The following is a 16,795-nucleotide window of genomic DNA, read 5'->3' on the forward strand; positions in this document are numbered from 1 at the left end:
AAAATCCTGAAATAGCACTTACATCTCTGTCGATGGAAACCAATTCACGTTAACTTTCAATCACGTGCCGTCAAAAAACGCTAAGAAAAATCGGAAAACATGCTTGAATTTGTTTTCACACTGTCACATTCTATTTTTTTGACGAGCCGTTAAGTGGATTTCGAGAGTTGCGAAGAGGACCAGGCTGTCATAGTCGAAAACATATCAACTATGCGATAAGATTTCAGCAATGTCATTGTTTGCCGGCTGTTTCGTGGATATTTTGGGTGGTATTTCGCAGCAAACAAGACGATGAAAACTAAACATGAATGTCACTTGACAATTGTTCTCCCCCGCCTTAGTGTCCACATAATACTTCTGTTTGCGCCTCATATATTTTTCCCGTCGTCTACACGTTGTTTTTCGTGTCGCACTGTGTAACACAATCAGAAATGCCTTATGTAGATTGTTTTTGCTGTAGTCATTGCAATGTAATGATCTGTTCCACCATTCGATTGCCATTTTTTTCTGTTGGTTTCTGTTTCCGAAGAGAAACGTGTATCCAGGCGCTGGGCCTTCTCTTAATCTCAAATCAGAACCCCCCTCAGAAATAAACACAATTATTGTTTTTATTCGCGAGAAACTTGAGGACCGCCTTTCATTGCATGCCAGAGTAGGAAGTTCAATTTGCTGGAAGGGAATTCCGTTTGCCCGTCAAACAACATTCTCTATTCTTGTGTAAAAGCCTTTTTCTGTGGTCAATTTTCTCCGGCTTGCTTTTGTCATAAAATGCTTCCGAAACAGTTCTTTCTAACCTAAAAACATCTCATTCCTTTCTGTTCTGATGGCTAATTATTTCAGGAATTCTGGCGAGTTTCTCTCCTTTTAAGGATTTTCTTAAGGCTGCCGAATTTTCCGACGATAACTATCAATGTTGACCACTACGATTTCTTTCTTTTTACCGAAAGGAGATGATCTTAGTAGATTTAATTACCGTTTTATGGGGTAGCCTACCCAAAACCAATCCCTATTAAAAGTGAAGTGCTCTCTTCCAATTTGGTGAACTCATCGACGATGGGAAAATATTATAACCGCCTAATCAAAATCATAAAAAAAAAATCATCAAATCATTTTAAAAAACCACTCGTCATACAATCAAACAAATAATAAACGGTTTCTCCTTAGAAAATATGAAATTCAAATGCAATTTGGCGAATAGCATTCAAATTTCCCCTGTGCCAATATTTAAGGGAACTTTTGCAGAAATAGCACAGGGATTTTTTCTTGGAAGTCTTCCTTACAAACGTTTCATTTTAAGCGGTACTCACCTTGTTGTGCTTAAAAAAATGAATATCGCTTAATTGTTGAACTAATTTCCTTTTTTCGCCATAAACATCTTTGTTCATTAAAGCGCAACACAGTGATATAAAGTGATTTTTCTTCATTATTTCATTCTTTTTCTTCATTTAAACATTTTTTATTGTGCCGAAACTCTCTGATGCTGCGGTGACAATATGTATGCGAGAATATGCATTGACACGAGCATTTCTTCCTTCTTTTGCGCATGGATAGCCAGCGCCTTTCTTGTTCTATTTCTATGGTAATATATACAATTTGGTTCACAGTTTCTTCACAAACACGGCTGAAAAGCGCAAGGTCCTTACATGAAGGAAAATTTATGCACATTATAAATGACAGGTATTTATGCTATAATTCGTGATTGGTGTCGCGTATCGCGAATCCTGACAGTCATCCATAGGAATGATCTGTTATGAATTTGTGCCAGTTCGTTGGTTGGGAGCCGCTCAGTGGCGCCCTTATTTCCCAAAGCTCTAACTTACTTTTTTTTCTAATAGCAACTTAAAATCATCACCTCACGAATCTGAGGGGGTACGGATTTCAGGTGGCTTATTCTTATACGGCATAGTAGATTATGGAGAGGGGTGATTCAGTCCATTTCTTCGTAATTGCCGTAAAAAACGGTCCGGAAGATGCGGCGCACAAGGCTGGCGCGCTCCAATCGAAATCCTTGTAGAAAATAGCGCGCTGGAATGCCGAAGCTGTATCTTCCGGGCCGTTTTTTTACGGCAATTAGGAAGAAATGGACGGAATCACCCGCTCTCCATAATCTACCATGCCGTATAAAAATACTCCACCTGAACTGGTGGGGGTGCCTTTAAGGGCATACCACGATCTGGGTGGTGGATTTGGTGGGTATCGTTACGAGATGGGAGACTCGGAAGGGGTTTTCCGTCATTTTTGCTAATTGCCGTAAAAAACGGCCCGGAAGATGCGGCGCCGCACAAGACTGGCGCGCTCCAATCGAACCTCTTGTACAAAATGGTACGTACAATGTACAATACTCCACCTGAAATCATTACCACCTCAGATTCGTGGGGTGATGCCTTTAAGTTTACATGTCATAGATCCTCTAAGACTAATGCTTAGGCCTCAGGGCCCCAATCGATTTGATTATTTACTTCGAGAAATGAGGGCGGCACTGAGTACTTTCCCCCAAATGACACTTTATCTTAGTACGGCACCTATAATAATGCAAATATTAGAGAAATTAGTAGAATGGATTGGTAATATATGGCATGTGATATACATATATATACATATATACATGTATATATATGTATATATGTATACATATATATACATATATATATGTATATATATGTATACATATATATACATATATATACATATATATATGATTATTAACAACTAACAATAACTAACTAATACTAACTAAAATATTCATTCAACTAATTTTGACCACCTAATTCAAGGGTAATGCACAGAAATAGAGCAAAAATAAACAGAAATCAAGCACCAAATGCAGAGTAAAAATCCAACATAGCTTTTCATAATACAATTGCCTTAAGTTTTGTACAGTCTGGTCAAACCAACATGAAGCACGGTGTGGTTGCGCAACCGGTGCGTTGGAGACATTTTTTGGAGTCGAAGTGGGACCTAACCTGGCGAACTGCAGCAATGGGTGGTGTTTGCAAAGGTCCCACCTGGACCCTAGCTACTGCGCTCCACCACGTCGCTGGAAGCGCAGCTGCCCCACGCAACTGCACCGACCTTCATTCTGTTTTCACCGTATTCTAAATGCGTAGAAATAGTATCCGAATATTCAGCTTGCATAGAATTGAAAAAGTCCGAAATCCTTAAAGCGCGCGTTGAAAATCGAACCTTCTACTTTATTTTTTGATAGGCAGCAACATATATGAGTGTAGTGGTGAAGAAGTATTCTTTCTGTACGCCGTCCTTTCTCTTCTGAAGGAATTCGAAGTTCGTAACGGAAAACAACTTGACTTTTGGCCTAATCCACTCAGGAACCCAATTTTCGGACTTTGTGTATTTACGGAAGCGCGTATCTCCTTATGGTTCCATCGACTAGAAAAGATGACGATCATTGTAGGCCATGTTCGGAAAAGAATGCGTTGATTATTTTTATTTGACCATTAAAGTGTGTCTAAAGTGTCTGGGATTACTCAGTCCGCTTGGGAAGTGCCCTTACGTTCACTTGAATTCGGAATCGTTTGAGCTTTTACGAACGTGTAACTGGCCTATACAATGACTTGCGGTGGCTAACCGATGGGTCAAGTCAGTGTTTTTATCCTCCCAGACAAGTCTGGTACCAATTTATCCACCCCGGAGGAATGAAAGGCTTGGTGAGCACTAGGGCGGATCGAACCTCTGATCGATCGTGCAGGAAGCGGAGCCTCTAACCACTACACTACATCCGTCCCTCATTTTGAGCATTATCGGACACTTTTATTGCCCATACTAGGGCGGTATCAAGCACTGAAGTGAGATAACCATCATTTTTCAAGAATCCGAAGCTGTGGGTAGTTGTTCTAGGTACTTAGATTACCATTACGATTACGGTTCTTTCTTCGGCTTCAACAGCTCATATTATAAAGCATACATCGGAAAAAAAACAACTTCACGCGTGCCATTTCAATTTGAAAAGAGCAGTTGTACGAATAAACTATGGTGTATTGAGTGTTTTGATGTCTTTTCGGAACCGAAATTGAAATTGAAACTGAATTTCAATGAGGAATTTCGAAATTACTTAAGAAATATTTGTAGCCGCCTGGAGCACCAATACATATGTATTTGGAACCGTTTGGATGTCCGTTACAGCTTCGAATTCAATCTCTTTACATTCTCTTTTGAAAATTTTTAATTTTCTACGTAACTTTAAGAAGAATATGGGAAATATTAAGGTAAAACTAAACGAATCGAATGTGCGAACGAATAGTCACACGACAAAAAAATGGTGATGACACCCTTATATTGCTTAATGACCGAGGAAAACCGACCAAGATCGATTAAAGTTTGCAAGGTGTTGGATTTATTTCCAACAAGATTACATTAATCCATAACTGCAAAGAACGATCATTTATTAATTTTTAATTTATATTTTATTTATTTTTTGTTTTAGTTTCTATTAATTTCTTTTATTAATTAACCGTGAATTATTAGCGAACGATCTTGCATTATTAAACGAAACTAGAACCGATCCGTAGTTCACTTCTTACGACGGTCCAGAGTCCGTTTGTTTTCACTGCATGTAAAAACTATTGTTTATTCCTTTATTCAGAAAAGATCTACACAGCGCTTTTAGAATCCACCATTAAGATGTTTCCATCGAGAAGGCCGTTGTTAATTAATCATCAGGCAAGAATGTTTTTTTCAGTAGCCGTGGCCACCGAATTCGATTCCGTAATTCATTCCCGATGAACATTTCCTAGGTGTTGATGTTTCTATCCAGTGCAACTTCAAGAATTCCCTTCGTCTTCCGACACTTCTTTCTCATTTTCACATTTTGTTTTCAATCCCTGCCTATAGCTGTTGAGATTCGTAGTTACAACGCCTCGTCGGACAACTCACTCTCCGTTCCCATTCGACTCGACGAAATGTGAGACCCCCACCTTTTTCTTACTTGCGGAAGGAAATCAATCCCTCTCAATTTGATTAATATCTTATGCTTCCTCTTTTCATTTTGTTCGTGTTCTTCTCAGATTTCTCTCATATTTCTTCTCGTTAACGATAGCGAAATAGCAAAGCCTCAATTTTTCACATCCGTTCAGAGAAAGAGCGGATAGGTTTTCGGATTAATTTTCATTTTCTGTTGGTAAGCCCGAAGTGGAACATGTATTCGTGAAGTAATCTGTTGTTTGTGATTAAAATTACTTTGAAAATCTTCTTTCAATGAGAAAGTAAGAAGAAACAGTAATTTGTCGTTTGTCGCCCATAAAGAAAATAACAACAGACATTCGGGTGGGGGGAATGGAAAAGGTAACATACGTAGGTAGAATCAGATAATGAGGGGAAACTTGTTAACGTCAGTGACATTTTAAAAACATCTGTCAAATGTGAAAAAAAAATTGTGAATTTGACAGTTGATAGGTATTTTTTGTCTTAAGAAATTCGTAGGACTTGCCAGTTTAAATTTCTGTTTGGGGCTCCTAAAGGCATCACCCCACGAATCTGAGGTGGTGCAGATTTCAGGTGGAGTATTCGCATACGGGATGGGAGACTATAGAGAGGAGGGTGATTCCGTCCATTTTTTCCTAATTGCCGTAAAAAACGGCCCGGAAGATACGGCTTCAGGTGTTTTGGCGCACTATTTTCTACAGGGAGTTCGACTGGAGCGCGCCAGCCTTGTGCAGCGCCGCATCTTCCGGGCCGTTTTTTACGGCATTTAGGAAGAAATGGACGGAATCACTTCCCTCTCCGTAGTCTCACACCCCATATACGAATACTCCACCTGAAATCTGCACCACCTCAGATTCGTGGGGTGATGCCTTTAACATGCAAAGAAATGACGGCGTCGATTCCCCGATTCCAGATGATACTTTACAACAAAGCTTTCCCCAGGTTAAATGGCTAGTGATTAGAGGTTCAGCTGTGGTTTTCTCCTCCATTTTTACTTGCTGATATTTTGCCTTTAGTTTAAGCTTTTGTAAAATGTGCTCATCTATGTGTTTAGCTTTGTGCGAACAATGAAGCTACAATAATAATATACCTAATACAATGTTTACTCCACTTTTTTAAAGTTTTGTTTCACTTTTTGTTGTTTCACTGTTACTGTACTTATACTACTGTGATTTCTCGGAACTATCTATGTTTGTTGTATGACGTATGTTTGCAGCAATTTTTGAGATTTTAGAGAAAAAAGACCTTCATAAAGACAAGTCAGGTAGTAAAACATGTAACATGTACACACAAAATCCAACAAGAACAGATTTTTTTGTTTAGGAAATATTTTTCTTTATTTCTTTCCAATGTATTAACGTAAGGTGGAGGAAGCTCTACTTCTCTCTCCTCTAACTGCAAATGATAAACGAAAGAACTAAAAATCTGTGCCAATGTGAACTTCCACCAAATTTCTGTGTTCACCATGTCTGACCTCTCAGCAGATCCTTGAAATGAAATCAGGCGTATTCCCTTTTACGAGGTGTGTACCAACTAATCAACGTAGTCTCACTGAACAAGCTCCTTTCCGTGCACAGAGGTTTTGGGCGTGGCCTTAAAGACGAACTCTTTCTTTCAGAAGCTAGATTTATTTCCAAGTATTGATATCAGATGTGATTTGTGGCTCCAAATACGTATGAAGTGATCTGGATTATTTTTTTTTGTATTTTATTGGTAACAATGTCCAAGTACGGTGTAACATGCAAGAACTATCAACTACTGTTTTTCTCGTTTGATTCATTAGTTGCTACTTCTTTTGCAAAGAAATGATTTCATCTTTCTTTCAGAAACAACCTAGTTAAACAATTGTTTTGTAGTATAACCAGGTGCAAAAGTGAATTCTTCATTCATTTCCAACCCTCGTTTCTCAAGTTTTCCTCTGCAAAAAAAAAATATGAGAAGTGATTAGGAATCGCACATAGTATACAATGTATCGTATATTAGTATTATATTATAACATTATTACTATACCACTCTAAAGATCTGGGAAAAGCCGGACTTCAGACTTAGTACCAAAGCGACGACGTGGGACCCGTCTTACGCTTTTCATAGCTTTCTGGCGCAGGCGAGACCCGTCTCGTTGCTTTCTGGAATTTCGTTACTGATAGCCACATTACAGAATAAGCCCCTTGTTATATAGCATGATAGCATATATATTATATATTATATGTATGTTATTGTATTTTCATCAAATATTTATTTTATATCGTAGTTTGTCACATGTAGTATATTACATAGTGTATCTTTGCACTCTATTTTGCACTGAATTTTTCGTGAGACTCTCGTAGTTATCGGCATGAGATAAATAAATCAAAATGCACATGGAGGCCATGGATTGAATGCAATTCGAGATGAGGATATGAACTTTTAAATATAATTTAATACGAATATTAAGCAGCTTAGGATCAAAAATTCTGCATTGAACTAAACTTCAAGGAAAGTTAAGTTGTCTCTTGAGTTTGAATAGTGACCTGATATTAGACAGATGGGACCTTGAAGCAGCGAACTTCGCAATTACATAGCAGCTGTGCGTTTTCAGCATGAACTTGCGACAATTACTTATATATTAGGCCACAATTGTGTTCAACCGTGCGAGCGTCACGCTTCTGCCGCAATTCACGCTTCTTCTCTAATCGACGCTTTTTTCGTTTGCTCTGCCTTTATTGAGGTCTCATCTTATTGAAACCTTTATTGAGGCCTCATCCTGCGAAACATTTTCGACACTTATAATATGTTTGTTCAATTCTATACAAATATTACGCTCTAGAAACGTTTAGTTTTTCTGTAGTTCTCTGAAAATTATAACAGATGATAGAAGGCTGTAAAGAAAATGAACTTTCTCTCTCTTGCATATTAGATTCTATGTACACTTTACGAGCCATGCTGCAATTAGAATTGCCAGGTGCACGGCAAGGTGATGAATGAAATTAAGTGCATATTGAATTTGTAGCCTTGTTCTGCACCGCAGTCTAATCCTATCAAAACCTAACATAACCTCATAAGTTCTGAAATTAATTAACGCGGTCCTTTCTATTGTGATCCAACCTACTCCCCATAGTGTTCCTTTAACAGTAATTTTTTTCTTTCTTTCATCTATATTCTAATTTTCGGAGACATTTATAAAGTTTACTTTGGTAGAATTCCATGTTTGATAGCACAGTTGAGTTTTTTCTCCTATTTGATTGCGTGTTAATTAATATTAAGAACGCTGGGAGGTAATATCACTTGTTGGTCAAAATAAAACTAATCGATAATAGCCGATCTGAGCCTGTCAAATCATCTTTGACATTTATAGACATCGAATACCGCTAAATACAAAAAGTTGTTCCCAGTGTTGCTTTTGTTAGTTCACTTCGTTTGCGAAACTCGAGTAACATGAAGTGTCGAATAAACAGTTCCTTTGGTTTTACGCATGACACTTCATAGCTGATATTGCAAAGAAATAAACTGATCTCTTTCTTGGATAAGCCGATTCGCTGCAAGCTGTTTTTCTGATGCTGCGTTATCTAAAAATCTTTAGAGTTGTGTCAGTCAGCCTATCATCCTTTTCCAGACTAGTTTGCTTATGTGTATTCGATAGTCCCCTCTATTCTAATCACTCCACGCTTCTGCCACTAACTTCCGTTTATACTCTGTGTTAACCATAAACGCATCTTCTCAGCGTTACCTCACCGCAGAGGTCAGTAAGACCTTTCGTAGCCTCGTAGTTTCACATCAAGTAACCGCCCATTTTGATTTCTCCTACATTTTAATAAAATCCGAATAATACAGTAGTGCTCATCTTGGCACATTTCTGACTGTTTTTATGGGAACCAAGAAAAAATTAGAGGAATTGCTTCCTTCTGCAGGAATATCTTCCACGATTTTTCGTTTACAACGTTTATCGTTTAACATGTACTGAATGTATGTACATGTACTTACGTTTTCTTTTTTTTTCCTAACCACGTTTCGGTAGAACTTTATTTATGAGCTGACGTTCGGATAATCTCGTCTTTATCAAGGGGATTAAAATAGCTCGGGTTTCTGATACTATGCATATCCTGTCGAAATCCCCTCTCTCCTTCCAGAGCCTCGATATCCATTTCATTGCGCCCAACATTTCGCCATTGGCTCCTTATTGCGGCAAAGCGGCTAAGGGGTAATATGTCCAACGAAAGTCACGCTCCTCTGCAATTATAGCCTGATCCAACTACTTTAGATCGAACATCGCTGGTCAACTTAGTTCCATTTGTAAGTGGAGGACAGCTGTCATCTCATTGAAATCACATTCCTTCGCTTTTTTTACCGTAGGAAATGGCTGAGAAAAATATTCTATTGATATGTACTGTAGTGTGGTACATCCGTGTAGCTACAGTTTATGAGTACATTGAGACAGTTATTAGAGCACAAGCAGTTGGACAGGTTGTAATCGCGACAGGACGCGATTTCATGGATCAGTTTGCCCCTCGCTGCCTTGCCTCAGTAAAGAGCCAGCGGCACAATGTAAAGTGATTAAGGGCAGTTATCCTGAGAAGATTCCAACCATCCTACTCCGTTCCAACCATCCTATTTAAAGGCATCACCCTACAAATCTGAGGTGGTATGGATTTCAGGTAGGGTATTCGTATACGGGATAGTAGATTATGGAGAAGGGGGTGATTCCGTCCATTTCTACCTAATTGCCGCAGAAAACGGTCCGGAAGATGCGGCGCGTGCACAAGGCTGGCGCGCTCCAATCGAACTCATTGTAAAAAAAAATAGCGCGGCGGAACGTCCGAAGCCGTATCTTCAGGGCCGTTTTTTACGGCAATTAGGAAAAAATGGACGGATCACCCTTCTCTCTATAATCTACGATCTCGTATACGAATACTCCACCTGAAATCCGTATCACCTCAGATTCCTGGGGTGATGCCTTTAGGAGCCCCAAACAGAAATATAAACTGGCAAGTCCTACCACCTTCTTCTAGACTGGGGGAATGAGACGTCAATGAACTATACCTATCAACTGTCAATATATCCTTAAATGCTGGTGTCTGGAAAGCGCTTAGGAAATGTTATATTATGGGGCAATCTTATATAATAGTTCACAAAGTGCTATTGGCGGCGTGAAGAAATTATCAATAAATAGGCGCCCATTTGGTTATTCATGGGTGGACGGAAATGAATGCTTCTAATCGCTTCCCAGCAGTTGCTTCTTCCGCGTGAGCTCGAATCGTCCACCTTATCTCATATTCATTTCCATCATGTCTCTCAATCTTGTGCTGCCAGAATGGTGGTCGTCGAACTTCCACACTTTTTCCCGGCCAAACACTCTCTGATGCGCACGCTCAGCATCCTTGCAATTTCTGCAACATATGATAGTAATAATAATAATCTAAAGAATAAATTAATCCAGTCTTATAGTATAAGACTGCTCCATACGGACCTCCTGAACATTATCAAAAAAAAACAGTCCTTGAGAATACTTCACAGTATGTGGACCTCATTCGCCATAATAGGTACAATCTGTTATAAAACGGTGCTTCACCATCTTCGCTCGTCACTAAGACTGGACAGTTTGTTTTTTTCGTGGCTTTTTTATAGCTGGAGTGGAACTATGTATTTCAAAGCTTGTTGGGCAGAGGGCAAGATTTTGATGGAATATGCATGGAAATCAAAAACCTGAGGCCATTTTCAGGCCTTTGATAAGAACAAGGTTCGAATAAGAACAATCCGAAACCTCAGGCCATAAATAAAATTTATGGCCTGAGGTTTTGGTTTGTTTTAAAATAAAATTTATAGCCTGACCTTAGCAAAACTAGAAAACATAAATTTAGCACACAACGCCTTGGTTTCAAGACGAGAGGACTTGGAAATAGTTGACTAGTATTAACTAAATAATGAAATATGTGCATAAGAACGACATTACCTTTTTTTACCCTTTAGACTTAGCTATTAGGTTGTTAGTTACTTTTATATGGTTATTCGTTTAGTTGTACTGAACTCTTTCTAATTACTTTGCGTTACTTATTTCTCGTCACTCATCACTCGAGAGAGAGACTCCTCATTTATCAAATTTCTGCTCTCGAATAGGCGGACTTCTTCACGTTATGCATCCTAAACCACATGGATCGCATGTCAACGCTAAGTTGAAAAGTTTCCTTTTAAGTATAACACTTTTTAATGTTCCTTTTAAGTATAACACTTTTTAATGTTATTCTTTTAAAAAAAAAGAGCTTTTCAACGTGAAATGTTAATGACTATCGTTGCTAAAGGTTAAAATTTGCTTAATTGATCTATTCTGTATTATTTGCCTGCGGGGCATGTTTTCCATAAAAAATAAAAGACGTCATTTCTCTTTCCCTTCATTTTTTTCCATACTGGTAGCGGAATGTACTTGTCTTTTGGGATATGTATTTGTTACTATTTATATCACATCCATATATTGTCCTTTTTTCACCGAAAAGGAAAAGCATAGGAGCTTTCAACGTCATTTTTCTGTTTTTTAGCCAATTCATTTATTTTCTCACGCTTGAGAAAGCATTCAAATCTGTGCGGAGGTGAACAGATTTATCGCTTATCTATGTAGAGCAAGGAAATGTTCGTTGCTGATGGTAAATTCCCGAGTACTAAATCTGGATGTCTGACGTACATGATCCTCTTGACCAAAACGGGCAAAAATCTCCACACAGATCAAGCCCGTCGGTGACGGATCCGCTCTTACATCTGTTCGTTTTTAGATATTAAGCACATATGCTAAACCTCTCTAAAGTTGTGTGTATAATAAATAATCTCGAGTTTGAACGATAGGAATTGTACTGATTGCTGAAAGGAGCGTTTCCTGGCATGTCTGAGAGGAGTAGCTTCTCTTTTATACGAAATCAAAGATGTCGATGTAATACTCTTTAAATTTTTTGCACACTATTAGAGGCATCACGAGTCCGAGATGGAACGGATTTCCGGAGGAGTATTCGTATACGGGATTGTAGATTATTGAGAGAACGGTGATTCTGTCCATTCCTTCCTAATTGCCGTAGAAAACGGCCTGGAAGATACGGTTTCGAGCGTTCCGGTGCACTATTTTCTACAACGCGTTCGATTGGAGCGCGCCAGCCTTGTGCACGCGCCGCATCATCCGGGCCGTTTTTTACGGCAATTAGGAAGAAATGAACGGAATCGCACCCCTCTCCATTATTTACTATCTCGTATACGAACACTCCACCTGAAATTCGTACCACCTCAGATTCGTGAGGTGATGCCTTCAAATAAATCACATCGGGACCGTAGTCGCTTTCATTCTCTGAGTGGCATAATGTGCGGTTTAGAGTTAGTCAGAGGGGGTCGTACATTCTAGAAAAAAATCAACTATTTCGCGAAATATGTGGGCGGTCCTTCTGCAATTTTTGCTTAATCGTCAACAGCACACCACGCGAGCAAGGCCCTATCGCTCTGCCTATAGGATCCTATGTAACAGGTAAGCAGAAATTAACCTCCTTGTGATATCCACTATGCTACGTCCACGTATGTACTGATATTGTTTACAACTAAGAACATGGTCCTAATGTCTTAAGGATTGCTTGTAGAACAAAATGCAGTCTCCTTTCTATCAATCCAATGTAATCACGTGGTAAAGCGTACATGACCGGGTACATAAAAATGAGTTATAACTTTTTTAAGTTAATTTTTAAACGCGACAAATCACAGAGCATGTTGGCACATTTTTATTAGATTATACATTCATAGGATGTGATTTTCAAGGCAAAATTTCATTTATTAGGAGATTCCGAATTCCAAATACATATGTGGACGATTTCAGCATTTCAGGAAAAGATGAACATGTATGTGAGTCATATGAAGAGCAATGGACAATGTAATTTGCACTTATAACATCTGGAAATGTAATTTTCGTTTTTTATATTTATCATTATTATTTATTTTTCATCTTTTACATACATATATATATATATATAGTACATGAATTGAATTATTTGAGAGCATATTGACTCCTTTTGCTGATGGGGATTTCTCTAAAAACAGGTCTCTCATATATAATACTCTATTGTTCGTCAATTTTTTGATTCAGTGCTAATTCATACTCGTATCGAAGGCGCATTTCCTGTTCTCTGAGCAGGAAATGGCGAATTTGGAATTCTTTCATATAAATTAAATGAAATTTCATAATAAAACTTTCATATAATTTAAATAATAATAATTCGAATTCTGTTGGCGAATTTTCATATCTTTCATATAATATCCTATGTTTTACAGAGATAAATTTGTTTCTAAATCCCATTATAAAATTCCCGTCCTTCTTCACGTGAAATCAGAAGCAGAGTAGTGACGCAAAGAAGCCACATGCTTTGTAAAAAGTGATTTTTTTTTAAATGACCAATCCAAATACTACATACTCCATCGAATTTCCTTCGGATATTTTTTTGTAACAAACTTTCCACTTCTACTAATATATTGGCAACTTTCAGTCTTGTTTTTTTTATTGACACACATCTTTTAAGAGGGTTTAGCCGTAACTGAAATGGAAACGCATAGCCGTTAGGGGAGTTGCTGCTGGAAGAGGCGTGTACACTTATTATATTGGGGTTTTTAGAATATCATTCATTTAAGTAAATTTGATAAATTCAGAAAATTAATTAAATTCTTGATCACCTTGACGGCTTTTTCTTCAATTATAATTTTAATAGAATCGTAACTTGAAGCGTATTACTTACATGCCTCTTAGCTCATGTACAATTTCGATAACTGCACTCAAATTCTGCACATTGTTCAGTTTTCTTCTTTCTTATGTTCTACTCCCTCTTTCAATAGTTCTCTAATTACTTCATTTGAATTCAAATCAGCTTTCTATCCTGCTAATGAAAATTATCGTTCTTTTCTCGCTTCCTGCGTCACGCAAGTAAAAAACGTGTGCCTGATTGTCTAATTCCATATCTTTTTTTATTTCTTTTATAAGTTATTTTTCCTACTCTTAGTACCTCTTTTTGGTGCCGATGACGAACTACAGATATCGTTTCTAGAACCACAATATCAAATTGAAGCAAATGGCTTCGAGAGTTGAATTCACCTATCTCAGCATAAATAATGAATGGGACAAATTTCAATTTCACAGTCATGCAAATGTTGCTTTCCAAAATTTTCCTGGAAATATTCCTAACGCTCACCTGTGGGTGCAAATTCAATATGCTTTCATATTCAAATCATATTTCGTTGAACTGCTACATTAAATTATTAGTTGTTGTATTAAATTGGTATATTTTTTCAACGGCGAATTTGAAATCCGAATTTGTAAAAATCATTTCTTCACGGAATTTCTCAACAATTTCCTTTTCAGAAGAATTGTGGATAGAAAACGTTACAGAATTTATGTTCTAGAAATTATTAGCGAAATGGCTTTTGGTGCTTGGTTCCCTGTATCAGTAACAACAATAACAGAAAATGGAAAAAACGTAGTTCCTTTTTTTCTTTTTCTTCCCCTCTGCTACTTTGTAGGTGCGTGGATCAATGTGTTCGCGAAAAGAAACCTATCAACCTAATTTGATTCGGACTCTGAAAAAACTGCAGTAAAAACACTTGTTTTCTTACTTACCGTACTAGGTATTCAATCATTTATTGATTTTGAGTTCAACGATGTTTAGAACTTAGCCGAAAATACTAAATTTTGTGTTAATTGGAAAACTTTTTTACTTTTTCCCATTTGTAACGCGTCAGTTACCATTTATCCTCGAGGTGCAATCATTTGTGAGCAAAGCAGCAGCCAGCGTATTTGTACCCGTTTGGTAATCTAGGAAACATATTTCACTAAATAAAAGAATAAATAAATGCTTCAAAGTTCCTTAGAGTACATGGTAAAAAAAATTGATATCGTTATCGTTCCTACAAATTGAATGACGCCCACTTTTGGAGCAAAATTGAGCGAGTTACTGTGGAAAAAAGAACGTGGAATAGTGATTCGCGTCTTCTTTTTGTTGCCACCATACACGTTGTTGACCACTTTATGTATTGAAACAAATGGCTTCTAAAATTTTTAACTAATCACTTGTTTTTTTAAATTTTTTTTATTTTTAACTAATCACAAACTTTTTAACTAATCACTAATCATAGGCTGTTAAATACTGAATTTTTTCTTTCACTTTTTGATATATTTGGTTGCTGAAGTCTGTTTAGAACTGGTTTTTTTTGTCTTAGGATATAAAAACATTTGCATGGGAGAATGTGTCAATCTTTATTGACATCGGTCTGTCGATTATGGTTCGTTAGACAATGTCTGTGATTTTAGCAAGCGTCATAAAAATCTTTTGTGTCCCGTACGTTTATAGGTGCAGCCTTTCCAATGTAGTTAAAAAATGTAGTCGCTTGAATACATACAACGACACATCCCACCCAAGGAGAAATTTTTTCAATTTTTTCCGCTTCCAAAGCCCATTTTGAGCGCTTAGATAGAGAGGTAATATGAGATATGGCGAAAGAAGCACTCTCTAACGTTAAGCTTACGAATTACGGTATTCGTGCATTGTTTTTCTCTTAATATTTGATTTAAGGTCAAGAAACACATTTCTACGAGACCAAAAACCCAAATAACTCTCTACGTTGTGAATTACGAACGCTTAAATTTCCTCTTATTTTTAAGCTCGGTTTCAACTCGCTTTAGTTTCTTGACTTCTGGATACATGCAGTAATTTCAAGAAATACGCTGATATCTGCGTGATTCCATAGAAGTACGAAAATGATTAGAAATTCATCGTTCCTGCCATTATTAACAAAAAAAAAACACTTGATGTATCCGAAAATATGTAATGGATATGTGTTACACGTAGCAAAGACTGCAACAAATTCATAGAATCATTTTTTTCTTACTACATTCAGATTATATTTTGTTAGATTATTGCATTAAATTATTAATTGTTGTTGCATTGGATTGGTATATTTTTCCCAACGGCAACGTTCTGGATTTTGTAAAAAGCATTTCTTCCTGGAATTTCTCAACAATTTCCGAAACAGGAGAATTGTGCAGAAACAATGTTATCCTAGTTCTAGAAATTGTTAACGAAGTAGCTTTCGGTTAAGGTGGCGTAAGGTTCCCACATATATACACAGGTTCTACCTGATGGTAACGTTTTTCAGTCGTATGTTTCAACGCCTAGCGAGAGCAAGAGCTTCGTTCTTCGTTGCACCACTCACCATATGCGGAATGTGTCGACAAACTAATGTTGTTTACCGAAGCAAATGAGTTTTTCGTTGCGCTCGAGCGTACTCGAGTGCTGCCAATGTCCATCCACCAGCATAGATTTCCTCCGACGTGCAACATAGTTCCTTTCCCAGAATTTTTCTTCATTCGCTTCATTCGTCCACGTTCTCTGTTCACTTTATGTTCAATTCGCTCCCTCATAATAAATCAGCACTTATTCTTTCTTTCAAGACCTGTGGCATTCATCGGCAATGTTTGTTTTCGATTGAAATTTCGACTTGTTTTCGACTGAAATTCCACTTCATCATATTTCACGAGCTCCTGCACGGCATTTCCCACTTAACTAGCACATCGTAAATTGTTGCTCCATTTGATTAGGGCCTAAACGTGTGTTTTCTTCCTCAAATCCCGTCAACTGCCTTTACAGCTTTTTCGGCTCCTATCATTTCTTTTCGTTTCGCAATGTACAATCCAATGATACATTTTTAGCGTAGAGGTGCTTGGCGAGCGGCTAAAACCAGAATGAGACAGTAATCGTGTCGAAAATCCATGATATACAGTGCAGATTCAGAATAAAGCTATCATTTGCAAGCGCTCATGCTTCAGGGCTTTTTCATCGAACGAAATTTCATCGACTTCTCTACCCGTATATTTCACCCG

General features: G+C 37.7%; 1 protein-coding gene across 1 annotated transcript; it reads left to right on the plus strand.

The window, feature by feature from the left end:
* Nucleotides 1-12,314: 12,314 nt before the first annotated feature.
* Nucleotides 12,315-16,177, plus strand: RB195_000815 (uncharacterized protein; the record flags this gene model as incomplete). Its single annotated transcript, XM_064197347.1, has 2 exons — nucleotides 12,315-12,409; nucleotides 16,072-16,177. The coding sequence occupies 2 exons, from the start codon at nucleotides 12,315-12,317 to the stop codon at nucleotides 16,175-16,177; spliced, it is 201 nt and encodes a 66-aa protein (XP_064053228.1).
* Nucleotides 16,178-16,795: the final 618 nt, after the last annotated feature.

The sequence above is a fragment of the Necator americanus genome, chromosome IV, assembly GCF_031761385.1.
Source record: "Necator americanus strain Aroian chromosome IV, whole genome shotgun sequence".
NCBI classification, from domain to species: Eukaryota; Metazoa; Nematoda; class Chromadorea; order Rhabditida; family Ancylostomatidae; genus Necator; species Necator americanus.